Source organism: Elgaria multicarinata, chromosome 6, assembly GCF_023053635.1.
Source record: "Elgaria multicarinata webbii isolate HBS135686 ecotype San Diego chromosome 6, rElgMul1.1.pri, whole genome shotgun sequence".
In the NCBI taxonomy this organism is placed as follows: Eukaryota; Metazoa; Chordata; class Lepidosauria; order Squamata; family Anguidae; genus Elgaria; species Elgaria multicarinata.
Window position 1 is genome coordinate 120,986,863 of NC_086176.1, and position 27,647 is coordinate 121,014,509.

The 27,647-nt window shown below is 50.3% G+C and overlaps 1 protein-coding gene across 7 annotated transcripts in view; it reads left to right on the forward strand.

The window, feature by feature from the left end:
- Window positions 1-27,647, forward strand: part of UNC13B (unc-13 homolog B) — a 225,236-nt gene that overhangs the window by 123,507 nt on the left and 74,082 nt on the right. For all 7 annotated transcript variants that reach the window (XM_063128355.1, XM_063128352.1, XM_063128353.1 and 4 more), the window contains 2 exons: window positions 20,066-20,112; window positions 27,215-27,293. In XM_063128355.1, the coding sequence (XP_062984425.1) occupies window positions 20,066-20,112; window positions 27,215-27,293 (126 nt within the window). The remainder of the gene's footprint in view (window positions 1-20,065; window positions 20,113-27,214; window positions 27,294-27,647) is intronic.

Consider the following 27,647-nt stretch of genomic DNA (forward strand, 5'->3'; position numbering starts at 1 on the left):
CCGACTGTGCTAGTGGCTTCAGTGCAAGTTGCAACCCTGGCAGTTTTTGACTTGGTCTCCAGGCCCAAGTCGTTGTCCCCGCTGCCTCCCCCACTCTGCGCCCCAGAAGCACCATCACCCCTCTTTGAGAATTGAGCTGGGCTGGGGCAGGACCAGCTTTTGCCCTTTCCCCTCTCCCACTAACCAGCATCTCGGTCGCCAGTCCTGCTCCGTGCTCTCATAGGCTTAGTCGCTTCGGAATGGCGAGTGGTTTTCATAGAATCATAGAATAACAGAATTGGAAGGGGCCTACAAGGTCATGGAGTCCAACCCCCTGCTCAATGCAGGAATCCACCCTAAAGCATCCCTGACAGATAGTGGTCCAGCTGCCTCTTGAACGGCTGGAAATGCATGGCTGTTTGCTCCGAGGGCTGGAACGGCAACCCTGTCGTGGATCTGCCCTCACAAGGAAGGAGCTTTTGCAGGCCGAAGCTGCTACCCCTCGGAGAAAGCCGCGAGATGGCGTGCCCAGCTCCCGGCACGCTCCGAACAGTCCAATGGCAGGGACGGATGGGGGCCTTCGTTCTGCGTGTTTGTTTTACAAATGCAGACAATACCTCCTGAAATGTATTTATTTACTTAAGATATCTGTTGCACCCTTCAAATACATTATCAGAAAAATAAACTGAGAAGTAGGCACAACACTGCAGACCGCTTCCAGCTGAGCCCCTGAAGAGATGTTGCTTTGCACGAGGCGGAAGGCGCTGGACTCCAGGCATGGAGAAGGTGGCAGGGGCCGCGGTGTGCATGAGGGGGCGACCTATGAGTGGCGCACGGCGTACGTGTGTGTGTGCGTGGCTGGACCTTGCCTTGCGTTGCTTTCCCTCGCCTTGCCAGGGAGAATGCTTGGCCCTGGGGGAAGCGGCCAGGCAGAGGACGGCATCCTCTGTTCACCCCTTCGTGACTGGGCCCCACCTAGGGCCAGGGCCAGGCCCAGGCCAGCCCAGGGGTGGGCAATGCTGGGGACATCTAGGGAGGCCTCTGCTGTGGGACAGGCTTTGCAGCAGCGCTGGAGCCGGAAGAACCAAACACGTTTATTTCTGTGTGAGGAATTTATACACACCACACTTTCAGTGGCAGGTTTCTTGAGGTGGTGGTGGGGTAATTAAAAACTAAAAATAACGATCCAGTGTTTGTTTTAAAAAAAACCCACCAGAGGTCATTATAAAACAACAAATTCCAGCGGTCTTAGAACTTAAACAAGTGAATGTAAACCCTCTGGAAGAGAGACGAAAGGCCTTTGCCTGGTGAAGCCCGTGCACCATGGCCTTCTCCCTCCCGCCTCCCTCCCTCTGCCACCTTAAGCTCTAGTCTGTCTTACTCAAAGGATGCACCGTCTTCTCCTGCCTTCTCCAGTTTCTGCTTTCTTCCCCTTTCTCATTTGTCTTCTACATGTTGAGGTTTAAATTGTAAGCTCCTTGGCTCAGAGCTCTGTCCTCTGTACAGCACCTGACAGACGGATGGGGCTGTATGCATCAGTAAGTGTGTCTGGGGGCTTGTGGGCAGGACGTGTCCCCACCTCCCTTAAAGTCACCTATCCCACCGCCAGGCCAGTGGTGCTGCTCTGAACTAGGGATGTGCAAATTGCATTAAATCCATCCTGTCTGTGTTTTAGTGGATTGTCATGAGTGTGAATTGGCACAAATACGGAAAAACCAGTCCACAAATTCGTGTGACTTGGAAAAAGCTGTTCTGCTGCGGAATCTGCAGGTCGGATGCATAGAAATCTGAACTCACTTGACTCTGCTGGGGATTCCAATGGCATCCATGCTCTGAGCAGCCTTCATTGTGCTCTTGTCAGTCTTGTGAGCCAACAGGTCTCTCTCGGACCCTGGGAGGAATGGAACCTCCTCCTTTGGCCTTTGCAGCTCAAGCCAAGCATGTGCTGGACTCAGAGTCCCACTGGGCCAGCTGCAAGTGGCAGAATCCCTGAGAGGCCGAGGGTGGCCCCAATGTGTTGCTAAGCACTGGAGCCCTTTACAAGTGGATTGGGGCCTGACTCTCAGGACGCTTTTAGGCATGCTCAAGTCCTCGTCAAGATGCCTTTGCTTGCATGCTAAGAGCTGGAATTTACCAGCCCAGGGATCTTTCCTACCTAGAATATTTAACACTTCAGGCCATCGTCACACAATATCCACCACGAACCCATGTAGACAAAAATTGCCTTGTGTGGTGACTTCCCTACATCAGAAAGTCATATGAACATCAGGCTAGAGAGTGGCATAATTTTATGTTAGAAAAGCTTGATAAGCTTTCATAGAATCATAGAATCATAGAATAGCAGAGTTGGAAGGGGCCTACAAGGCCATCGAGTCCAACCCCCTGCTCAATGCAGGAATCCACCCTAAAGCATCCCTGACAGATGGTTGTCCAGCTGCCTCTTGAAGGCCTCTAGCGTGGGAGAGCCCACAACCTCCCTGGGTAACTGGTTCCACCGTCGCACTGCTCTAACAGTCAGGAAGTTTTTCCTGATGTCCAGCCGGAATCTGGCTTCCTTTAACTTGAGCCCGTTATTCCGTGTCCTGCACTCTGGCAGGATCAAGAAGAGATCCTGGCCCTCCTCTGTGTGACAAGGCTTTTGGTCAAGGCTTTTGACAAAGTCCCTCACCAAAGACTGCTGAGCAAACTTAGCAGTCATGGAATAAGAGGAGAGGCCCTCTGATAGATCAGTAACTGGTTTGAGATCAGAAAGCAGAAAGTAAATTCTCCCAGTGGAGGGTTGTAAACAGTGGGGTCCCACGGGATTTGTATAGAGACAGATACTTTTCAACTTGTTCATAAATGATCTGGAATTAGGAGTGAGCGGTGAAGTGGTCAAGTTTGCTAATGACACCAAATTATTTAAGGTGGTTAAAACACAAAGGGATTGTGAGGAGCTCCAAAGGGATCTCTCCAAGCTGGGAGAGTGGGCGTCCAAATGCCAGATGCAGTTCAATGTAAGCAAGTGAAAAATGATGCACGTTGGGGCAAAAAAATCCCGACTTCAAGTATAACCTGATGGAATCTGAGCTGGCAGTGACCAAACAAGAAAGAGATCTTGGAGTTGTGGTGGACAGATCAATGAAAATGTCCACCCAGTGTGTGGCTGCTGTGAAAAAGGCAAATATCATGTTAGGCATAACTAGGAAAGGAATTAAAAATAAGACTGCCAAGGTCGTCCTCCCCTTATAAAAATCTATGGTGCGACTGCACTTAGAATACTGCGTACAGTTCTGGTCACCTAAACAAAAAGGTGTTGTAGAGCTGGAAAAAGTTCAGAGAAGGCCAACTAAAATGACCAAGGAGCTGGAGCAACTCCTCTATGTGGAAAGGTGACAAAAACTGGGATCGTTTAGGTTAGAAAAAGCACGAGTAAGGGGGGACATGATAGAGGTGTACAAAATTATGCCTGGTGTGGAGAATGAGGATAGGGAGACATTGCTCTCTCTCTCCCATTATACTAGAACCCAATGAGGTCATCCCAGGAAGCTGGTTGGTGGGAGATTCAGGACAAATAAAAGGACTTCTTCACTACACACAACATAGTGATGGCCACCAATTTGGATGGCTTTCAAAGGGGATTGGACCTGGAGGGGAAGGCTTTCCGTGGCTGCTGTTCCTGATTTCTATAGGTTACCTCCAGTATGAGAGGCAATCTGCCTTTATGCTCCAGTTTCTGGGGAACATGGGCAGGAGGGTGCTGTTGCCCTCATGTCCTGCTCGTGGGTTTCCATGGGCAGCTGGTTGGCCACTGTGAGAACAGGGTGCTAGACTAGATGGACCCTTCATCTGATCTAGTATGGCTCTTCTTATGTTCTAAATCCACCTGTGCAATGTCTACTTTCAGAAACTGAATGATGGCAATCTCTGTCCTTTTTATTAGGCGAACTTCAATTTGTGTAGCTTTCAAGTTAGACAGAACTTACAGAATTGAATACTGTGAAGAATTCTGTGTTACTTTGAAAGCCCCTGTATATTTCTTCACCAACAGGAATTGGTATGCTAAAAAATATTGGCCTTATTGTTTATGTGGTCCCTCCAGTGTGCACCAGGGTAACAACGAGCAGAACTTACCATTTATAATTAGGCCTTGTGGTGGTAGTGTTGAGGGCTATAGAAGTAGGGAAAGGAGATGGGAAAAGAGGAAGAATGTGCATTTGGTTCACTTAGGTTTAGTTCCAGAATGGGAAGCTAGGTGGTTTTGCCAAGTCTACCTTGAATACTTATACTTATTTTGGTATATTAGCTACTAAACTTTAAGCTATAAAAAGGAAGCAGCTGTATGCCGGCAAAGCCTCTTCTGGTTGTTCTGTCATAATACAGAATGTTCTTGCAAAATTGTTCACTTTCCTGACAACCTTGTACACAGAAAGCGGTGCCCCATGCAATGTCCTTTCCTGAAGGTGAAGCAGGAGTTCGTTGTAGAGCGAAGCTCCTGGCTTGAGGCCAAGGAGGACTTCAGCAAGTAATTGCAATGCCAGGATTGAAAATGAGGTTCTTTCTTTGCCCAGCGGGCAAGGCCTCGGTGCAGTGAGAGATGTCTAGAGGCTGGTTACAAGGGCAGGGCATTTTCAAGATTTCAAGGCAGATAAACAAGAAATCAGATCTATGAGATGAAGGCACAGTGCAACAGATTTCAGAATACATCACACTATATAAGAATGAATCTTAGGAAAAACATAATGATCATTATTTCCACGGGAAACACGCTACAGTGATTCCATGAAAAAGAAAAACGTGTAACAGCTTGGATTAAAGCATACGTAAAGCATATGTAAAGCATACGTAAAGCAGTACAACAATAGAATCAGTTCCCTAGGGAGGTGGTGGGCTCTCCCACACTAGAGGCCTTCAAGAGGCAGCTGGGCAACCACCTGTCAGGGATGCTTTAGGGTGGATCCCTGCATTGAGCAGGGGGTTGGTCTTGATGGCCTTGTAGGCCCCTTCCAACTCTGCTATTCTATGATAAGATGAAGTAGTTCTTACGTACAGCGTTTACGGTGTGTAAAGTTTATAAAACCCTACTTTTGCCCCTCATCTTCCATCAGCCCCCTAGTTTAAGCTTACTACATTCCCAGCTATGTAGCAGTTTGGCCTAAAGATTAACAGAGAAAAACATATCACTACCTGTTCTAAGCAGAGGAGACAGGCTCATGTGGCCTTAGATGGAAATCCCAGGATCCAAGGTTTAGGATCCAATGGAATTCAAATAGAACATTAATTTACATAGGAATTGAAGAAAATGTAAAAGTTAAAATTAAATAATGGAGTCTGAGCCTCTCCAGGAAATAAAATAAAATAAAAGAGACCCAGTGTGGTGTAGTGGCTAGAGCGTTAGACTGGGAATTGGGAGATCTGGGTTCTAGGAACGTAAGAAGCGCCCTCAGGCTGGATCAGACCAAGGCTCCATCTAGTCGAGCACTCTGCTCACACAGGGCCAACCAGCTGTTGACAAGGGACCCACAAGGTAGGACAGGGTGCAACAGCACCCTCCCACCCATGTTCCCCAGCAACTGGTACACACAGGCTTACTGCCTTGGATACTGGAAGTAGCACACAACCACCAGGGCTAGTAGCCATTGATGGTTCTCGTCTCTACTCAGCCATGGAAGCTCACTGGGAGACTTTGGGTCAGTACGGACTCTCAGCCCAAACTACCTCGCTGAGTTATTGTGAGGATAAAATGGAGAGGAGGGGGATTATGTACGCTGCCCAGAGTTCCTTGGAGGAAAAAAGCGGAATATAAATGCAATAAATAAATAAATAAATAAATAAATAAATAAAATAAGGAGAAAAGAAGGGAAACCTAGGCTCTTATTCAAAGCTGACCACAAGCTAAGAAGCTAACCCAGGAAAAAGATGGTTCTGTGTAAGCATCACAAAGAAATGTTCTGATAACTGAATAATAATAATAATAATAATAATAATAATAATAATAATAATAATAATAATAATATATTTATTTGTTACCCGCCTCTCCCTCTGGATCGAGGCGGGGTACAACACTAATAAAAACATCATACAATACAAACAGCTAATTCAAACTCCCCAAAGAAGCAAAAAGGATATTCAGAGCTGTGCAAAGAGTCTGTAGAACACAGAAAAAAGTAACCATTATAAAATTGCTGTCTACAAAAATAATTCAATCTAAAAGCAAAGCCCCCTTCTCTCTGTGCTCTACAGGAGAGAGAGTTGTTTCTGTGTATGTAAGGTGTCAGGAGGGTGCGTGTGGGAGAAACCTTAACGTGTGCGTGGATGAAGAGAGCTGAAGCTAAGATAGAGTCCAGTGAAGAAGACCTGAATGTTCTCTATATTCCTCAACTCCTCTTCCTGCTCTCTGCTTGTTCCTCCTTTCTGCTCACCCACTCCTACCTCTGACCCACCCAAGAACTAAAATTGGTAGAGGGTCAGTTGTGGGGGGGGGGGAGTTCATTACACCCCTTCCCTTTACTGCCCAGAAACTGCTCCCCATTGTCTATAGGGAACTCATAGAATCATAGAAAAGCAGAGTTGGAAGGGGCCTACAAGGCCATTGAGGACAACCCCCTGCTCAATGCAGGAATCCACCTTAAAGCATCCCTCACAGATGGCTGTCCTGCTGCCTCTTGAAGGCTTCTAGGGTGGGAGAGCCCAACACCTCCCTAGGTCATGGGTTCCATTGTCGTACTGCTCTAACAGTCAGGAAGTTTTTCCTGAAGTCCAGCCGGAATCTGGCTTCCTGTAACTTGAGCCCATTATTCCATGTCCTGCACTCTGGGAGGATCGAGAAGAGATCCTGGCCCTCCTGTGTGGGACAACCTTTCGAGTATTTGAAGAGTGCTCTCATGTCTCCCCTCAATCTTCTCTTCTCCAGGCTAAACATGCCCAGTTCTTTCAGTCTCTCTTCATAGGGCTTTGTTTCCAGACTCCTGATCATCCTGGTTGCCCTCCTCTGAACACGCTCCAGCTTGTCTGCGTCCTTCTTGAAGTGTGGAGCCCAGAACTGGATGAGGCCTGACCCGGGCCGAATAGAGAGGATCCAGTACCTCACGCATTAATAGAAGCTATACTTCTATTAATGCAGCCCAAAATAGCATTTGCCTTTCTTGCAGCCATATCGCACTGTTGGCTCATATTCAGCTTGGGCACAGAGACAGTGGAAATATCCTACTTCATACCTTCTCCACACGGATCCATTGTCCCATGGCTTGGCCAAGGCCTGGTCATCACAGCAGCCATTTATCTGTCTTTCCCCTCATTTCATAGCTCCTGGCCAAGATCATCTCTCCTCTCTCCCAGCAGGAAACAGGCAGCCACGTGTTTATGAGCCAAACCAAACATTCCTTCCATTCTGCTCCATCGCTCTGTGTCGGCCTTGTCCCCAGCCTCCCTGGACCCTAAAAATAGCACCTGGGTATGAAGGATGTTGTGCCTGACAGGGATAAATATGTAGGTTGTCACTAATAAGGCTTTAGTTCTGACAAAATTTTAGTCTCAGCAGTGGAAAAGAAATTATTCCTTTAGACTTGATTTGGGATGGGGGAACAAAGGGATGGAAACTGAAGGCACATTTAATTTGTGGGAAGAATCAGGCAGACTTCCCCGTTTTATCAAAGTCCACTTACCCCAGGACCAGCATTCAATGAAACGGGTGGAATTGAACAGCAGGTTCTACTGGAATGCTTGCAAAAATAGATTTGTTCTGCTGCACGGATGCAATTTTGTTGATTATATGGCCAAAGCTCTGCCTGTGTGTGTTGTCTTTTCTCTTTCTTCTCTGACTCGAACAGAGCCTCTGTCCCTTCTCTTGACAGCGGCTTCATAGGAGTCTTAAGCCCTGGCTGAAAGAGCCCAGCTTGGGCAGGCACTGTGGTGCACAGACCGCTGCCGCTTTGTGGCGGTATGAGATCGAGAGCCCGGGCGGCCCCTGATTATGTGCAGTAGCCGAGGGATCCAGAGGCCAGACGATGACGTGGCTTTTGCACTTCAGAAGTCTGCTGTGAAACTCTTAGCCAGGCAGCTTCCCCAGGGACAAAGGCTCCAGCTGTTTCTGGAGGGGACGATGAAGAAGCTTCTCCAAGGCCCCACCAGCGAACTCTCCCTGGGCCAAAGCCACCATCGCAAGCTTTCCCCTGTGGAGAAAGAAACAGACATCTTGTTCTGCGGGATCAAGAGGAAACCCACCAGCACTGACTTTTCTGTCAGTCCGGGCAGGAGCAGTGGGACCAGGGAGGCGAGTCGCACTGGGGCTGATGAGATGCAGCTGACCTGGGATGGATGCCTCAAAATGCCAGGTGCGCCTGTCCAGCAGCAGCAGCAGCAGCGGTGTGACTCGGGGAGGGTGCCTGACCGCCTCACATCAGACAACCTTCTGGAGCAAAGCAAGAGCTCCGGGGGGCAAGATCTCACTGCTCTGAGCCTCAGAGAAGAGCTCTGCCTGCCCAGCAAGGCCCCAGCGTTCGCGCCCTCCAGTCCTGGGCCCAGGGACCGCTCCGCTGACGTCATTGAGTACATTGTGAAAGAGCTGCAAGGCATCAGCCGCATCCAGACAGAGATCGCTGAGCTCCAGCAGCACCTCACCTTGATCAAAGGGTCTGTGGACGAAGTCTCCAGCTGCGTTGACACCGTCTTGAGTGAGATTGAAGGCCTACAAAGCAGCAGTGGCCCCACCAGCAAGGCCTCTGCCGGGCCCAAAGCCAGGGAGTCCTTTCTAGGAGCCCACGGCAAAGAGCCGGTGCTGTATCTTTACGGCCTCCCTGAGCAGGACGGGGAGAACACAAAGGAGCTAGTTTATAGCTTCTTGTCAGAATACCACTGTTTCAACGGCGTGCAGCACAGCAAGTACATCAGGGATGCTTACAGGTCCGGAGCAGCAACGGGCCTCCAGTTAGCACCGCGCCCTGCAGTTGTGAGACTTGCTAATGCCGAACAGCGGGACCTCATTCTCCAGAAATCAATTCTCTTGCAAAGTGCAGGAGTAACAATTGTCACCAGTGGTGAGCAAAGCCACCAGAATGGCCAGGTGGGACTTGGAATACACTTGGATGCTTTGCCGTCACCGGGCCAGGGGCAAAACCACTGGGACTCCCCGAGTCTTCAGGAGAAAGTGGTAAGAACGGCTGGGGATGGGCAGTTCCAAATGGACCCTTGCCAGGTTCAGCGTGAGGACCCAAGTCCAGAGGCTCGCCATGCAGGGGAGAGGTTTAGCTTTCAACAGAAGTCCACCCTAGCTAGGGAGAGCAAGTTGATTACTGAGTTTGAAGAAAAAGTGGGGAGGGTTGTGCAAATAATCAGCAGTAATGAGCAGACTTTGCACAAAAGCAGCGCGCCCACCTGCATCCTTGAAGCATCCCCCAAGCCCCTGGAAGGCCCTGGGCCTGAAAACTCTGGCGGTAACTCCTGGCCTTCAGCAGAGTCCTTAAATCTCACAGGCAAGCTGCCTACCTTGCATGAGGAAGGGGGCCGTGGCTTAGACGCTGGGAATGCCACAAAGGGTTGCTCCTCCTCCCCCGTGGAAGAGGACAAAGCAGGAGGGCTCACTCCAGGGGAAAGTGAGACAGACTGCGACGCTACCACCCTGGAGTTCCTCAGTCCTGAGCAAGTGAGCCTCTTGGAGGAGGCGCCAGTGGGGGTGACAACCCCAGGCTGTGACGGGGCTGTGCGCAAGTTGGTTGGTAGCAGCGAGACTCTCAAAGACATGATCCAGATCGACCTGAATGAGCAGGATCCGACTGACCAGGTGTTCCGGGATGTCTTGGAGAATTCCCAGTACTTCCTCGAACATTCTCGGGATAGCATTGACCTTGTGGACATGAGGTTCTACACCAATAAACTGGGGAAAGCCCTAAGTCACTTCAGGTCTGCCCTGCAGGTTGTATTCCACAAGTTGGAAACCGGTGACCCTGAAGTCCTCCTTGAAAGCGAAAAGAGCTTCCGCGTGGCCACTGAGCCGGCGCCTGCGCTCTGCAGCTCAAGCGTGCAGGGCAACTTGGAAAACTTTGCCGAAAGCCCCCCCAGCCTGTCTTCCGAGAGCCCAGCGAACACTACGGTGAGCAGCGACAGCGTGGGCGTGGCGCGGAGGGCTGCTCTTCCCCGTGCTTCACCGCCCCTGGAGGAGGCTCCTGTCCTGGATCTGGTGCCCCCTCTGGAACCTGGGGAGGATGTGGAGGAGCCCTTTCCCTCTGAGCAGGCCCAGCAGGACTCTGGTTCTGAGCCTGGGCAGCCGAGCGGATGCAGGCCCATGAGCCTGGAGAAGGTGTGCGCTGAGACCATCTATTTGAACAAGTGCATCAACAACTTCAAAAATGTCCTGAGGGAAAAACGGCAAATGCGCCGGAGGCTCTTGAAGGACCTGGCCCAGGAGGGGAGCTGGACGTCCTCTGCTGAGGAGATTCACCCAGGTACAGCGCAGCCTTTGAGGCTGCCTTGTAAATAAATGCCTGTCTGCTGTGGGCAGGAGGTCTGTCAGATGTGTAGCAGCGCGGCAGGCAGCAGCAGCCGTTAGAAATGGTGTCTTGAAGTTTGGGAATTAGAGAGCAGAGATGAACTGAAGTGGAGTTGTTGCTCATTTACTTATAAAAAGAAAGCAACCTTCTCCACAAATGCAAAAAGTCCAGTTCTGGAGTTGCTGCCAAACCATGCCAGTTGGCAGTCGTCACGGTGGGGGTGGCCTCTTCCTCTCTCTCTCTCTCTCTCTCTCTCTCTCTCTCTCTCTCTCTCTCTCTCTCTCTCTCTCTCTCCAAGGAAGCTGGCAAAGAAACTTTTCCAAAGCATGAAGGGAAAGTGTTCCCAATACCATTAGCCAGGCGATTTGGGCTTTCGCCTATTCAAATCAGTGTCTTGGGAAATATTTGAAGTATGAACCAGCAGCCATTTCCCATATAAACTGTCAAGGGAAGTTGAAATCAGCCAGGAGATGCTTAGTCCTGAAATGCTTTAAATATCCGTTGTAACTCACTCTCCATGGCAGACTGTCCCTTGAAGAATCCGTGGCCAGGCTTCAGAATCCGTGGGGATGTGGGTGCTCTGGGAATGGCTGTCTTGTGGCTGCCTTCAAAGGAACAACGTTACACTCACATCAGGTTGAAGGCGCAGGGTTGGCCTTGAGGATTGCAAATAATAATGTGTAGGGTCCATGTGCAGCCCTTGCTTGGAGTTGTGCGCACTTCAGAGTCTAATTTGGTTAGGCTTGCTGTGTTTAGTATTACCCAAATGCGTTTGTGTGTAAAAGGGAGTGAAACTTTGAAAACAGTGGAGGTGGGCTGCAGGTACCCGTAGGGGAGTTTGCGAGAGAGGGACTATCCTGGTTGAAGAGGCATTCAATGGCCGGGGGGGGGGACATGGGGATTCCTAGGAGGTGTGGCACCCCAGGATGATTCAGGGAGCTGCTGTGCTTGCAGCTCTGTGCTACTGAGCGCCAAAGGGACGTTGTCCAGAATGCAAGGCTGGGGAGGAACCATTTGCTCATTCGCTTGAATAGGCAAAGGGTCGCGTGCGTTGGACTGAAATGGCATCCCTGCTGCTGTTCATAGTGGCAAAGGTGCTTGAGTTGTCCCTGAGGAATCCACCACCTGATTGCAGGCTCCCTTGGATGTGACAAAGGCTTGCGGAAATGGCTGGCAGTTGGGTCCACAGGAATGCTCTCTGGTGCTCTTGGTGTCAGGGCATGACATGTCTCCTGCCCTCCTTTCAAGGAGAGAGATGGGGCTCTCCTCTCCTGGGTGCAGTAGGCAAGGGGCCTGGCGCCACGATACCCTGTAGCATCAGGAGGGGGTGGTACCGGCCTTAGGACCCTGCTGTCACTCAGATAGACCAGAACAACGGTTGTTTTCTGCAGCTGATACTTCACATGATGTACTTTTTAAAAAGCCACCTGGTGGGGGATACCGTGTCTACATGTGAGCCCCCCTCCCTGTTTCTGTAGTGTGTGAATGACCTCCCCGATAGTGGGGTTCTTGTCACTGGGATGACAGCGGAGACAAGAGATACATCACTAGTGATTTATATTGATTTGTTTGTTTGGTGTTTCATATTGAGGGACCCCCCAGCTTCTGCTTCGAAAAACAGCATAATCACTTTAATTTAACCAAAGTCTTTATGAAATTATCACAGTACTGTTTGAGGGAGAGAAGTCAGTTTTTCTGAGGGCTGGCAAAACTTTGGAGCATTTCCCACATCTTTTGAAATAGACTAATTTAAACGCAAGAACGCCTTGACCTTTGTAAGAAGCCTTAATCTTGCTTAGAATACATGATTTGTAAATGGAGGCGGTATCTGATTGCAAGTATCTCTAACCTTTCATTTTCTGGCCACCCTTTAAAATACAAAACAAAAGGCCTTGGAAATAAATATTTGATATTGTAGCACTGTCAGAAAGCTTTTAATGAGCCATTCATTTGCCTAATTTCTTGTGTCTTTGATCTGACACTGAATAGATTACTAAAAGTGAAAAGGGAGCTTTTGCTAAGAATTAGCTAGCATTGTAGCGCTACATTTTTCAAGAAGTCCCTCACACCTTTTTAGGAAACAGATGGGGAAAGGATGAATTTTTCCAGCTGTTAATTTTGTCCCATCCAAATCTATGCTCATGTGAGCAGATTTTGTGTACGTCCTGAGAAAAAGCACTTTTCTTGCCATGGGGAGGCAGAACTTCAGAGCAGAACTTGTCAGGTTCTCTAACCAGGGCAGTTTCAGGCACCCTGGTAAGCTGCTGGTTGGCCCTGGTGAATCCTCGGTTCACTTGCTTGCGGTGTGGGTTGCTCTCCCTTCCTAGGGGTAAACCTGGCCCCTTCTTCCTCTTCTTCTGTTTTTAAGGCCAAAGAGAGGCAAACTGCCACATTCAGGGTTTGTGCTCACAATCACGATTATGGATTAAAATTGCAATTCATGTAAGGTACTTAATATTTCCATATTTTATCACAGATTGTGAAGGCGCAAATCTCATCCATTGAACATACGTTAATGGAGCTGGGCTTCCTACCGCCCTTCGAAGCATAGCAAATCTGGGGACAGTGGCAGATTCAGGGAGGAGGTTTCGTAGCCCCAGCGGCAATGGTCTTGATGGGTGCTGGCCATGGTGCTGGATTTGACAAGTGGCCTCGGTTGCCTGCCAAGGCTCTGCGTTGGAGGGAAACGGAAAAGTTGCCCTCTAAAGTTGTTTTAAGGGGTGTCCAGGGAGCCATGATGTTTCAGCTGGGCATCCTGACTTTGCCACTCTTCTTGCTTCTCCTTGGAGTGCTCAGTATGACAAATTGCCACAGTGAAAGCCAATAATAACCTCTAACATCGTTGATACTTGTAGGGGGGAAAAGCTAAAGCATTTGGAAATCAGGGCGGCTGAAAGGCTTTGCATGCATTTCTAAACTAGTTACTTTGGTGTGAGGGATAAGGACCTCTCCGCAGATGAAATAAAATCATTTGTTAGAGGAAATCTCCATTAGTGTTTGATGAAACTGTTGTCGTTTTGAGAGCAGAAGTGAAAGTGTGGGATTAACCAAGTATCTTTGTGACTCTGCAATACGGAAGCATTTGGCATTTCTCTTAGATATGGAACAAAAATGTAGCCAGTTTTGAACCTGTTGACACCGCTGCTTCCCAAGACATCTTTGTCCAGGCACAGAGAAACTCTACCCAGTCCAGCTTGGGGCTTTTCTCTGCCTTGTGGAAGGAGAGGAGACAGGACTGGCCAGTGCAGCCAAGGTTTTTATTCAGATAATCCGCTCTGCTGTCAGTTTGGGGGCAGATGGGGGCATGTTGTGTGCATTTCTGGGCCTCGTTTTAGGAGATTTGCTTGACCTTATGTGTCTGTATTAAACTCCAGGGGCTTTTTTAATGGTGACTAATACTAAGAAGAAAATGAATGTGAGTGTTTTTATTGAAAGGGGAGCTGAAATCTGGTTTTGAAACAACCAACCCTCACCCACCTTCCTGCTCCTTGCCTCCCTGTTCGAAGCTGAGCTTGTGTGAGAAAGCGGAAGCGGCATCCGGACTTCAAGGGGAGCCACAGAAGCCGCCTCAGGGCTCACGGTGCAGCTTTGCTCCCTTCTCTGAGCTCGGCCCATGACTGCAACCTGTCCTGCTAACGGTGTTCCTGTCCTTTCCTCTCTGTTTTCTTGTCTTCTCCTTTGCAGAAGGAACTAGAGGAGAACTCCAGGTTATACACTATCCTTTTTCACCCGTGTGTCTCTCTGCCTTGGACACTCCAGTGTGGTGTTTTTGCATGCCCTGTTGAATTGTAACCTGGCTGCTTTGGCTGAGCTTTGACAAGCTTCTCCCCCCACCTCCGTCCACCCCTTCAGCAAGTGCGGCATGGGTCGGCTCTGGGAGGGAGGGAGGGAGGGAAAGAGGGAGGGAGGGGCTGCCGGCCGTGGGCACGAACTAAGAAGAGTCTGTTCAGTGCAGGTGGCTTTTAGACAGGAGCAACACATTCCTATATATCATAACTGAATGCCTTCCTGATTTTGCGAAGCCGCGTCTGCCGCCCTTGCCGAGGGCCTCCCCAGTTCCAGCCGAGGACAAATGAGCTGCGTGCCAGGAGACGGTTGGACAAAGATCTGTTGTCTATCAGTGGGCCACAGAGGCTCAAGTAGCTTCATAGAATCATAGAATAGTAGAGTTGGAAGGGGCCTACAAAGCCATCGAGTCCAAAGCCCTGCTCGTTGAGTCACCCTTTTGTACTTGCCCTGGAATCCTCTAGGTCAGCCTTTCTCAACCTGGGGCACTCCAGATGTGTTGGACTACAACTCCCAGAATGCCCCGGCTGGGGCATTCTGGGAGATGCAGTCCAACACATCTGGAGTGCCCCAGGTTGAGAACCACTGCTCTAGGTCAAGGGCAATTAAAACAGTATTTTAAATAACATGAATGCAACGAAGTCATACTCCTTGAACTCTGGCACTTTTTCTTTTAAGGAGGTGTCTTTGGCAGAAGAAAGGTGCTCGTTCTTTAAAAAGCTGAGAGGGGACGGATAAGAGCCACCAGTTCCTGTGGTGTTTCTCGTCAGATTGGTGATTGATACCCATGGATAAAAGGGTGGCTTCCCTGTGTGACGGCGCGGGGGGCGGGAGGGCCCTCCCAGGCCGAGTGGAGCCGGCACCTCTGGTTAGAAATGAGGAATTGCTTATGAAGAACCGCCTCGTCTGAGAGCCTGCGAGGTGCTCACCAGCGAGGAATGCTGGTAGTTGACGACGACGTCTTTCAGACCTGTGGAGCTGCAGTGTTTAAACCCCTTCCTTCCTCACAGGGCTTGTCTTGTACTTATAAAGGAAAGAGTGCCTCTAAACCTGTGCAGAGTGCCATAGCCTCCCCACTGAGAAAGCCAGCTGTTCTCTATACACCCCTGACTAGAAGGCTGGCTTCCATGTGAGAAGGCACAGGGGCAGGGGAGGTGCTCCTAGACCGAGTGGAGCCGGCCCTTCTCAGTTAGGAATTGAGCCACTTTGCACGGAATAAGTTCTTGAATTCAGGGATTTGGTGGGGTGTGGGGGGAGCACATGGCACACGGCACAACACTACATCAAAGCCTATTAAATGTCAGATAGTAGTTGCTAGTTTTTGTTCTTAAATACTGCATTCAACCTCTGAAAAACCAAGCCCGAATTATTTCAGAGCTTAGCATTATTTAATTTATTTATTTTATTTATTGCACTTATAATACCGCTCCCATAGCCAGGGCTCTCTGGACGGTTTACAGAAACATTAGAAGAACTAATGTTTAATGCCACGAGTAACTTCTTGGAATTGAAGTGACTTTGGGATCTCCTGACTTACTGAGTGAACTTCCTGACCTCTAAGTTCTAACTAAATGTTGAACTCTAAACTAATAACTTTTGGGCTGAAATTGACTAGTGCCCTCACTCACACAAAGATTCCACCCCATAATATCCTAAAACTAAACTAAATACAAAAGTGGAGGCTTTCATGTTCTCCAGATCTGTTCTTTAAGCCGGACACAAAGTACCAGAATGGGTTTGGAAATTGGGCCATGATGAAAATTCTCCTAAATCTGCAGTTCGGAGCAGTCTTAAAATGGGAAATGCAGGAGGTGTTACGCAGACTAAATTAGATTAGACCATTCTAGGTACAAAGCAAAGAAGCAATGTTCTCTCCTGTATGTGTGTACACACACACACATACACACGCACAAATTCAGCAGTTGCTCCGATCATCACCAGTAGAGCAGACATAAAGAGAAACATGTAGTCTTCTTATACGATGTCTTATAAAGATTCAATTAAAGCCAAATTGGATTATGTTACCTAGTGATTGGAGAGTGTGCAACCCCACCCTCAAAGCTAAGACCAATCTTTAGAGGGTAGAGGGTCTGTATGATCCTCCAGTTTTAGGATCTAGCTAAGTTTAGTATTCACCAAAACAGATGTATCATAGGTAGCTGTGCTAATTCCTCATAAAAAAAAAATCTCAAAGCCACAGCAGGTCTTATTAGGATAAAAGCCTTACCTTTCTGTGGCTTTTGGGTTTTTCTAATGGGCCATTGTAACTAGCTATGGTTTGGGGTATAGATGGGTGGCATTTCAGGACTCCTTAGGAGTTAGTCTGTCATCATGGGTAGGGTCACAGTGGATTTCCATGCTGTTCACCACAGCTAGATGACGAAGAGGGAAGCCAGCAGGTCCCTCTGTGAGCTTGTGAGGGCTTTGCTTCCTCCTCCTTATTATTATTTATTTATATAGCACCATCAATGTACATGGTGCTGTACAGAGTAAAATAAAATAGCAAAACCCTGCCGCATAGGCTTACATTCTAATAAAATCATAATAAAACAATAAGAAGGGGAAGAGAATGCACCAAACAGGCACAGGGTAGAGTAAAACTAACAGTATAAAAGTCAGAACAAAATCTAGTTTTAAAAGCTTTAGAAAAAAGAAAAGTTTTTAGCTGAGCTTTAAAAGCTGCGATTGAACTTGTAGTTCTCAAAAGCTGCCATTAATTGCAGCCGCAGCACTGTTAGGAGATGGGACATCGGTCACCCAGCACCTGCTTCAGTAGCCTTTTGTGTCGTGTAGGGTTTTATCTAAATAGGGTCGTTTTCTCTGGAGTGTGCACTGCCCTTAGCTGCGTCTGCTGCTCTGGGCTCCCAACAGTGGCCTCTGCTGCCCTCGTCGACTGCTTCCTTACAACAGCATAAAGCTTGTAGACTTGGAAACTGTGCCTTGGATTACCTCATTAATGTCCAACTTTTACAGCGCGGGCCCTTTTCTGTGCTGCGAAGGGCGCCAGTTTCTGGATCCAGCCCTTTTATGGCCTCTTCCCACACCTCCTTGCTCCTCAAGAGCACGTCTCCCACTCTGAGGATAGGGATGTCCACTGTATGCCTGGGGGTGCGGTGGGGTTTTCGTGCCTAGATCTTCACGCTTTGTCCCCAGAAGTCAGCGCTGGCTTCTTGTTAGTCTCCCATGGAGGGTTTAGGGGCATCTCTGTTTGATTGGGCTAGTCAGTTGTGGGCTGGGGACCTTCCCAGTCTCGCCACTGCTGCAGAGGACCACTGGCATTTTGGGAGGAGGACCTGTCCTCACACCATAGCTCCATGGATGCTTCTTCTCCCAGAACCTTCCCATTGGCCTCCGGTGGCCTTGCTAGGCTCCCAGAGCTCCCAGGTCAGCCCTTGCTAGCGACAGGTGACATGATTCTCTTCCTGCCTCCATGCTTCAGCTTCCTGCCTGATCATAGAATCGTAGAATAGCAGAGTTGGAAGGGGCCTACGAGGCCATCGAGTCCAACCCCCTGCTCAAGGCAGGGATCCACCCTAAAGCATCCCTGACAGCCTGGCTCTGCCTTATAAAGTTTCCTTTCCCAACTTCGCTTCTGTCTGCTGCTCAGCCTTCCTGCATCCTGACCCCAGCCTCCCATGGGCAGATTTCTCTGTCATTTGCTTTGGCCGTGGGGATGGATTGCCCACATGCTGTAAAAACATCTATTTCTAATATCTTCCCCAGCCAGTAGGAAGTTCAGCACTCCCAAAGTGGCACGGCCCAAATTCCTGCCTGAGTCTATAGGGACTTGCTGTGTGCTGTGGTGGTTCAAACCACGACTCCTGCATCTTGGTTGTTGATGTTGCCATGTCCGTTCACACTCTTTTGGGATTTTTTTAAAGCCTTTATGAAAAGGACACCACAGACTTATTTTCTAGACAGAGTTCTGAACGGCACTTATGCCTGCTTTGTTGGAAACCTTCCTCTGGTTTTTAGCCCAGATTTACCTCCTAATAGCTTCGAACTCCTGCTGTTTTGTTCTGTGCTCAGTGGAGAAAGGAAACAATAATGTTCTCTTTGAGATATTTGAAAGATGCAGTCTTATTTCTCTCCCCCAAGCACAGATCCTAGGTCGTCCTTGTAGCTTTTCTTCTTGTTGCTTTCCAGAGTGTCAGTATTGAACTGGGTGCCCAGAATTTGAATGCAGGAGTCCAGATTTGGTCTGTCTCCTGCTGAGCAGAGCAAATCTGTCTTTCCACATTTTGGAATTCGTGCCGCTAAAATCGCATTGGTCTCTTGAGGCAAGCCCCTTTGACTCAGGTTTGGTTCTGAAGCGCTGCTTCCTAGCTTCTTGTTCTGCCATGATGACACTTGTGCATTTGGGGGGCTTTCCCTTGTATGTCGCTGGGATGATTCAAGCGTACTGCTTAAGTGCCCTGAGCTGCCCTCACTGTGAGTTTGTTTCTTTCGTTCTGCATGATCTCTTTGTGACTTCCCTTTCTGTTGACTTCATCCTTGCCTCTGCAGTATTCCACTGCCGGTTGGATGCTCTGGCGGCCATATCTCTAAATTCCCAGGGGGGCCCTAGTGAACGCTTCTCTTGTCTACTGAGACATCCGCTGCTTGGCCTGTAGTGGGGAAAGGCCGAGAATGAATGGCTCCCCCTTTCTTTGCAAAGATCTCAGGCTTGTAACTAACCTCTTAGCCAATAAAGGGAGAGGAGGAGGAGGAGGAGGAGGAGGAGCCTTCATTTTTACATTCAGCTATCAAGGTGGCAAAGAACAAAAAAAAACCCCAGCTTTTGCTTTTCACTTTGCTGAGGAGGCCGGTCCTTGTTCCCTCACTTGGCAACTCCTGTTCAAACAGGGCAACGGACCTGAAACTAGCTGTTCCCTCTGGAGTTAGCTTTCATGGGCTGAAATATTCAGTTTCCTCTCAAAGCTCATTTCCGTGGCTTAGTGCACTGGCTTGACGCTGGAGTAACACAGTTGGTTACAAACCCCTTGTGAGTGCCAGCCAGCCAGCCAGCCAGCCAGCCAGCCAGCCAGCCTCCCGGTTCCCATCTGCACACTTAGGAACCCTGGGCAGGCCCTCCTGCCCTTGGAAATGGGCGCAGCGTCTGGACCAGTCTTCCGTCTCCCGCGTGGCACCACTTGTCCTTTCTAGGCAAAGGTGGCCGCGCTCCATACCTCTTTACTCCTCTGCCTGACTGAGACCAGTGGCAAGGCGCGTTCGGCGTCAAGGCTACTTCCAGACATGTCGATGCGCGTGTGAGGAACGCCTGGGGGAGGGGGGCAGCCTGGCTTCCCGCAGGAGCTTCAGCCTTTGCTGCCTTTTGGCTTAGGAGCCCGGAACAGGCGTGCTTGGCAGGTTCTAAAGGGACCGAATGGAAGGCTGGTGGCTGAGTAGAGCCCCATAATTTTATCCGTGCATCTTATTTACAGTGTTTACGCGTTGTGAAAAGCTCAATATTTGGACAGACTCTCCTCACGAACATCAGAGCCTCAGACATTCAAATAAAACGCTCAGGAGCTGTTCTCGACAGGCTAGTTTTTGAAGAGGAAATGGTTGAGGGTTCTTCTACACAAACACACACACACACACACACACACACACACATGTTGCACTGAACAGGCTCTTTGGGGGCCCTCTCCTGGGTGTGCATGAGCCAGTGTGCGGTCATGTTCATGCCGGTGCTTTCTGTGACCTGCCCGGCCTCACTGCAGTCTCCTAAGACGCGGTGCTTGTGTGGATGTCCTTGCATGTAACATCCTCCCTAATTCTGAGCTCTGCAGTTGACTTAAACTTTGCCCAGGAAAACTAATTCCAATTCCTTTCTCTCTTTTCCATCGCTTAAGGGGCAGGACGATGGCGATCCATCAAAGTCACCGTGGTTCAAAGGAGGGTAAGTGGCCTGGCTAAATGTTCACAGGTGTCCGTACCTGTCTCTCTCTCTCTCTCTCTCTCTCTCTCTCTCTCTCTCTCTCTCTCTCTCTCGCTAGCGATGGGAATGAGGAGAGGAAGGACTTAGCCAGAAGCTGGGATGTTTCACAGATTCCCTGCAGTAGTAGTGGAACTGCTGTCTTCTGTTGGCAAACAGCAGTCTTTCTGTGTTGCAAAGACGGGATGCGAGGAGAATTCAGCCAACCGACTAGCCACCACGCGGTGCTTGTTTTAAGTCCCCTGGCACAGGGATTGCTCCAAGCCAATCACGCCCCGTGAGCGGCACCTCAGGACACCCCACTGCTGCCCCGGCCCATGCCGTTACAGGCCGTCCCTGCTATAGGTTTGCAGCACTGCAGGCCCCAGAGAGCCAGAATCCAAGTCGCCCCCGCTCCGCCCCTTGCCGTTTGCATCCACCCGCAGCTTTCCCCAGGCCAGGGCTCTGTTTGGAGCAGGAGAGCTGCAGGCAAGCGGGCTCACGGCCCCTTTCACCATCTGAAGACGGGCGCGGAGGCAATCGAGGGAGATCCGCTGGCCTGCGCAGTGCGCCCCACTTCTGCAGGTTTGGAAGGAGGCAACAGGCACCCCATTTCCACTCTTGAGGCGTACACCTGGCCGAGGCTCCACGTTGGGCCAGGCGTTCAGATTACCCACGGGCACTCTTCACTTGGCCGCCCACACTGGCGCCTTCTGCCCTCGGAGCCTGATTCCAAGCCTTCTGCCTCCAAGCCTCTGGGGGAGCCTCAGAGCAGCTCCTTGTAGCCGCAGGCCCAGCGTAGGACCTGCCTTGTCTCGGGTCGTCCTGCTGCTGCTGCTGCCGTCAGCCTCCTGAGCCCCTTGGTGGGCCTGCAAGGCTCCCTGCCCCCAGCAGCAGTGGTGGGGCCGTGACTGTGGGCTTCTCTTGAAGTCAGACCACAGGATATATTAAAGACGTCATGGATAGATGAGCCTGTCTTTCTTCTTTACTCCCAGGTAAGCGTGCAGGCCCCCTATTTGCATGAGGAGACTGCTCGCGGGGCGGGGCGGGGGAGAGTTCACACCCATCCCCAGCAGCCCTGTTCCTCAAAATCCTCTCCCAGCCCCCAGGTGGAAGCAAAAGAATGTTTAGAAACCCGGTGGCTGAAGGAGAAGGTTTAAACCTCCCTTAGCCGCACATGACAGAGCCCCATCCACATCAGGGCTCCACGTGCTTACTTGCACGTAAAAGAGGGGTCAGCGGTACGCTACGTTTTAATAGGTGGAGCAATTTGTCCTTTAGGCTGCACAGAAGCAGGTCGTGCTGTTGTGTTTAAACTTCCTGACTGTTAGAGCAGTACGACAATGGAACCAGTTACCTAGGGAGGTTGTGGGCTCTCCCATACACAAGAGGCAGCTGGACAACCACCTGTCAGGGATGCTTTAGGGGGGATTCCTGCACTGAGCAGGGGGTTGGACACGATGGCCTTATAGGCCCCTTCCAACTCTACTCTTCTATGATACTATGAATCAGAACATTGGTCTATCTAGTCAATGACCTAGGGAGGCTGTGGGCTCTTCTCCCACACTGGAGGCCTTCAAGAGGCAGCAGGACAGCCATCTGTCAGGGATGCTTTAGGGTGGATTCCTGCATTGAGCAGGGGGTTGGACTCGATGGCCTTGTAGGCCCCTTCCAACTCTGCCATTCTATGATTGTATGATCCCAAGGAGAGCTCCTGTCAGGCTTCCTAGATCAGAGTGTTCTTTCTCATTTCTCCCCTCTCTATACCAGTGGAGCAGTCTTCTGTTGGAGGGACCCAAGGCATAGCTAAGACCTCTCGTTGTTATTTTCTGGCCTCTGGGGCTCAGCGGCTCACTCCTTCCCAGCCCATGGTCACAGGTAGCAAAGAGAGGGGAGGGCTCTAGCATGCTTCACCTGTAACGGCTGCCCTGCACAGGTGATCTCTTCCACAGGGGGAAAGCCTGCAAAATATGCCATTTGTGCGTGACAAAAATGCAGGGAGGCCGCACGCTTTCTCCTCCGTGGAAGCCGTGCCGGCTTAGCAAAACGTGGGAGTGTGACGTGGCCCTTTGAGTGAGGTGAGGCTGCTTCCATCTCGAGGAGCCTTGCAGGGTTACAGCCAGCCGTCCGTCCACCTTGGCTGCGGGGAGCCCAGCAGGTGTCTGTACCTCGAGGGCTTCTGCACGCAGCGGCGCGTCCTTTATGCGTCACTTCCGCCCCCGCAGCCTTGCCTTGGACTGGCCAGCCAGAGAGGAGGAGGAGGCTGCTGCGGCTGCCGCCTCTCCTCCAAAGAGTTCTGGGGCGCATTTGAAGTCCGCGTGATCTTGCACGGAGCGGCTGCTCTTGATGCTTTTCCCTTTGTGCGCTTGAAGGCTTGCCAGAAGAAAGATGGGAAGGGGCCCTTTTTACAGGCTGTTTGGTTTTAAATGTGTTAATATATTTGATTAGAGCCATATGGCTTTGATCTGTAACATTTGAATTCTCTACTCTTCTGATGTAGCTGGGGGGGTTGTGTGTGTGTGTGGGGGGGATTGGTAGCTCCATCCCGAATCGGCTGCATAAGTCTCTCTCTCTCTCTCTCCCCCCCCCCCCGGTTTAAACCAGATTTCTGAACAATCAATTGGGGAAATGAATCAAACATGAAATTAAGCTGGAGGAGGCGCTAATTTTGGCAGCCCTTTTTTGCTTAGTCCTCCTTTCCGAGGTCGGCTGTGCCAGGGAGGGTCTCCTGCCACACCTGCAGGGCCTGCTCTGCTGCCTAGCAACCCTCGCACGCCAAGGGAGCCTGGGCTGCCGGCAATTAGCAGCCATGGGAGCCGCTGGTCTTTTCTTGTGGGAGCAGCGCCTTCTCCTCTGCCGTTAATGAGCTGCTTGCAGAACGCGCAGGATGCTTTCAGGATGTGTCGCTGGCTTGAAAGAAGAGCAGGAAATGTATCCCAGAATGCATCACTTTAGCCAAGCCGGCAGTATGTAGGGCAAAACTCTCAGCCCTTTCTTTGCTGAATGGAATTATTAGCCAGCCTCAGTCTGTGGCAGGTAGTTTTCCAGGCCTGGCCCAAGGGAAGTGGCTTTGAGAGAGAGAGAGAGAGAGCAAGAGAGAGAGAGGGGGGGTGCACAATGGGGCAATGATGCCTGGCGTTGCTGAAGAAGCTGAACAGAGGGCAGCGCTGGAAATAGAGGGAGAGGGTGGCTGAGCACGGGGGAGCAGTCTTCACGCCTGCCCGCAGCCCCACGCGGCTCTGTTCCTTCGCCAAGAGAGGCCTCCTTCCTTTCATTGATGGCAAAGGAGGAGGCTTTGCGGCGTGGGGCTAGAACCCACGGAGGCCGGCCCTTTGGTTTGGGCCCGGCTCTCCCTTGTGCCATCCCCTGTGCAGAAAGAGAGGAAGGGGGAGCTCGCCTGGGCCTGGCGCCTCCCTTTCAGAAACACTGGAGGCCGAAAGCGCCTGCGCTGCTCACAGCCACGTTCCCGGCACCCAGAGGCAAGTGGCTGCAGCCCCGGGCCCTGGGACGAGGTGGGGAAGGAGCCACAGCAACCCCCTCACCTTCCCCCTTCTTTCCCACGGAGAATTATTTATTCATTATTTATTTATTTATTTATTTATATAGCACCATCAATGTACTTGGTGCTGTACAAAATATACAAATAATAGAATCATAGAATAGCAGAGTTGGAAGGGGCGTACAAGGCCATCAAGTCCAACCCCCTGCTCAATGCAGGAATCCACCCTAAAGCATCCCTGACAGGTAGTTGTCCAGCTGCCTCTTGAAGGCCTCGAGTGTGGGAGAGCCCACCACCTCCCTAGGTAACTGGTTCCACTGTCATACTGCTCTAACAGTCAGGAAGTTTTTCCTGATGTCCAGCCGGAATCTGTCTTCCTTTAACTTGAGCCCGTTATTCCGTGTCCTGCACTCTGGGAGGATCGAGAAGAGATCCTGGCCCTCCTCTGTGTGACAACCTTTCAAGTATTTGAAGAGTGCACTCATGTCTCCCCTCAATCTTCTCTTCTCCAGGCTAAACAGTGATACCCTGCCTAGAGGCTTACAATCTAAAATCACATTAAAACATATGAAGGGCGGGGGAAGGGGTTCACAAAACAGAAATAAGAGAATAATCATAGTAATAAGAACAGTAAATCAAGCTAAAATACCAAAAGCTATTGAAAACAAATGAGTTTTCAAACGCGTTTAAAATCTACAATGGAACTTGTAGTACGTAGTTGCTCTGGAATGTTATAAATAATATTCCTTTATTTATATTTATTTATGGCATTTCTTTACCGTCCGATAGCTGAAGCTCTCTGGGCTGTTCAAAAAAATTAAAACCATTCAAAGTATAAAACAACAGTATAAAACCCTAATATAAAATACAATATAAAAGCACAACCAGGTGGTGTTGGGCAACCGGAGGTCGTAGCAAGCGGCAGGCGGAAAAGGGCCAGGCCTGGGCTGCTGGAGAAGGGAAGAAACGGAGCAGGCTGTAGAAAAGCTGCCCTGGGCGGGGGGAGAAGCGATGAAGGCCAGTTGAGCAGGAGGGAAAGCTGGGCCTGGGGCGGGCAATGAATGAAGCCGCAGGTGGGGGTGCCTGCAAGGGACTGGGCTGGGCTGAGTCGTGGGAACAGGTGTTCCGAAGAGGGAGGGGGCCGGTGTGTCCTGCCCCCCCCCCCGTCTCCACGAGGCTTCCTGGCCCGGCCCCCTTTCCATGCCCCCGCCTTGGAGCGATCATTATCCCTGCGTCTCCGTTGCACTCAAGCCAATTATCCCCATCCGCTCATCTCTGGCTTCGCTGCTCACGTTTTTCCAAACGTCTGTGTGCACATCAATGTGACACGGCATTATTAAAGCCGACAAGCATTCTCCTGAGGGCCAGAGGCTTCCAGCACAGCGCAGATAATACACTCCTGGAGTTATTCAGTGTGAAATATATGTATCTTGCTACAACAATATTTAAGGTCTCAGTGACCGCTTCGCTCCAGGATTTTGCTCACCTGCAGCACAGCAAGGGAGGCTGCAGGGACTTATTCCAGCCCAGTGAATTCTTCCCATCTTCCTTGCTGGCCAGGAATTCAGCCTGCATCCCGGCAGAAGCGGGTTTCTCCAACGATCTGAATTGGGGCCGGTACTTTTCAACTTGTCCATAAATGATCTGGGGTTTATTTATTTATTTATTTATTTTATTGCATTTATATACCACCCCACAGCCGAAGCTCTCTGGGCGGTTTACAACAATTAAAAATGGTAAACATTAAAAGTGTACAAAATTTAAAAACCATCAAAAACATAAAAAACAGTATAAAAACAACAGTATCCATTAAAAAACAACAATTCAAAGGTCCATTAAAAACAAACTTAACGTTGTTAAATGCTGTTAAAATGCCTGGGAGAAGAGAAAAGTCTTGACCCTGGCGCTGAAAAGATAACAATGTTTGCGCCAGGCGAGCCTCATCGGGGAGATCATTCCACAGTTGGGGGGCCACCACCAAGAAGGCCCTCTCCCTTGTTGCCATCCTCCGAGCTTCCCTCCGAGCTTCAGAGTAGGCACTCGGAGGAGGACCTTAGATGTTGAGCGCAGTGTACAGGTAGGTTCATGTCAGGAGAGGTGTTCCATCAGGTATTGCGGTCCCAAGCCATGTAGGGCTTTATAGGTTAAAACCAGCACCTTGAATTGGGCTCGGAAACGTATAGGCAGCCAATGCAAGTGTGCCAGAATCGGTGTTATATACTCAAACCTCCCTGTTCCAGCTATCAATCTGGCCGCCACATTTTGCACAAGCTGCAGCTTCCGGACCATCTTCAAAGGCTGCCCCATGTAGAGGGCATTGCAGTAATCTAATTTGGAAGTTACCAGAGTATGGGCAAGTGAAGCTAGGTTATCCCTGTCCAGATAGGGGCGTAGCTGGGCCACCAACTGGAGTTGGTAGAAAGCACTCCTTGCCACCGAGGCCACCTGAGCCTCAAGTGACATAGATGGTTCTAGGAGAACCCCCAAGCTACGAACCTGCTCCTTCAGGGGGAGTGCAACCCCATCCAGAACCGGTTGAACGCCCCCCATCCGATCAGAGGAACCACCCACCAGCAGCATCTCAGTCTTGTCTGGATTGAGTTAGGAGTGAGCAGTGAGGTGGCCAAGTTTGTTGATGACACCAAATTATTTAAGGTGATTAAAACCAAAAGAGACGGCGAAGGGCCTCTCCAGACTAGAGGAATTGGCATTCAGGTGCCAAACGCAGCTCAGTGGAAGGCAGCAAGCGCGAAGCGATCCCTGAGCCGGGCTGCCGTCTTGTGGGCCCAGCGGACGAGCTGGTGCTTCGCTCTTTTCAAAGGTGGATCGCAGGAGACTGAAGTGCTTTCTCTGTTGAGGGTCTCTGCCATTCAAAGAGTTTGCTGCTCTGGCATTGCGGCTTGTCGTTCCCCTTTAGAGAAAAGAGGAGAACAAAACCTGATTAATTTGTCCGTGGAGTGGATTTGAGCAAATTGCCCCAGTTTTGGATCTTTCGAGGTGCAGGACACGGAATAACGGGCTCAAGTTAAAGGAAGCCAGGTTCCAGCTGGACATCAGGAAAAACTTACTGACTGTTAGAGCAGTACGGCAATGGAACCAGTTACCTAGGGAGGTGGTGGGCTCTCCCACACTAGAGGCCTTCAAGAGGCAGCTGGACAACCACCTGTCAGGGATGCTTTAGGGTGGATTCCTGCATTGAGCAGGGGGTTGGACTCGATGGCCTTGTAGGCCCCTTCCAACTCTCTATTCTATTATTCTATGAGGTGCTCAGCCTGGGTAACTCAAGACGACGGAATAATTTGCAGGGTTCACAAGGCCGCGCGTGAGCTTCTCGGCACGCGAGCACCTCGGGGCGATTAGCGGCAGCGCTCGCCATCCCGGGCCTTGTGGGACCGAGCCATGCTTCTTGCCGTTGGCTCTTCCTAGAGCCGGCCGGTTCCTCCTGTTCCCATTGACTACTTCCCTGCCCCAGTGAGTCTGTGCCTGTCGGAGGCCTTGCTAGGCTCCTCCAGGACTCTGGCTGACAGATTAGTGCTCGTGGCTTGTAACCTCGGCTTGCCTTAATGCATTTCCTCCTTGTGTTTCTAGGCCGGCAGGTGGTCTCTATGGCATCGACAGCATGCCCGATCTGCGCAAGAAGAAGCCCATCCCGCTTGTCAGTGACTTGGTGAGAGCTTCCCTCCCCCCACTCTCTGTAAATGCAGCAGTGGCTGTTCTTCAAGTGCAGAAATGTTACAGAAGGAAACTTTTTATGAGCTGTTAGATTTGTGTAATTTGGATTCCGGGAAAATGCTGATGTGAAAAAACTGCAGCGCATCTTCAGCGTGCTGCCAAGGGAGGCGTCCGCACCGCAGCTTCCTGCCCTCTCAGTCCAGCCCCTCTGGCCTAAACGGGAGGTTCAGGGCGCATGATAAAGCAAACCCTCTTTAAAACATTACTGTAACTCCTGTCTTCTCTGAAATCTGTGCTGGCCTCGACTTTGCCTCAGTTTACAGCGTGGATTTCATATACTCGCCCCCTT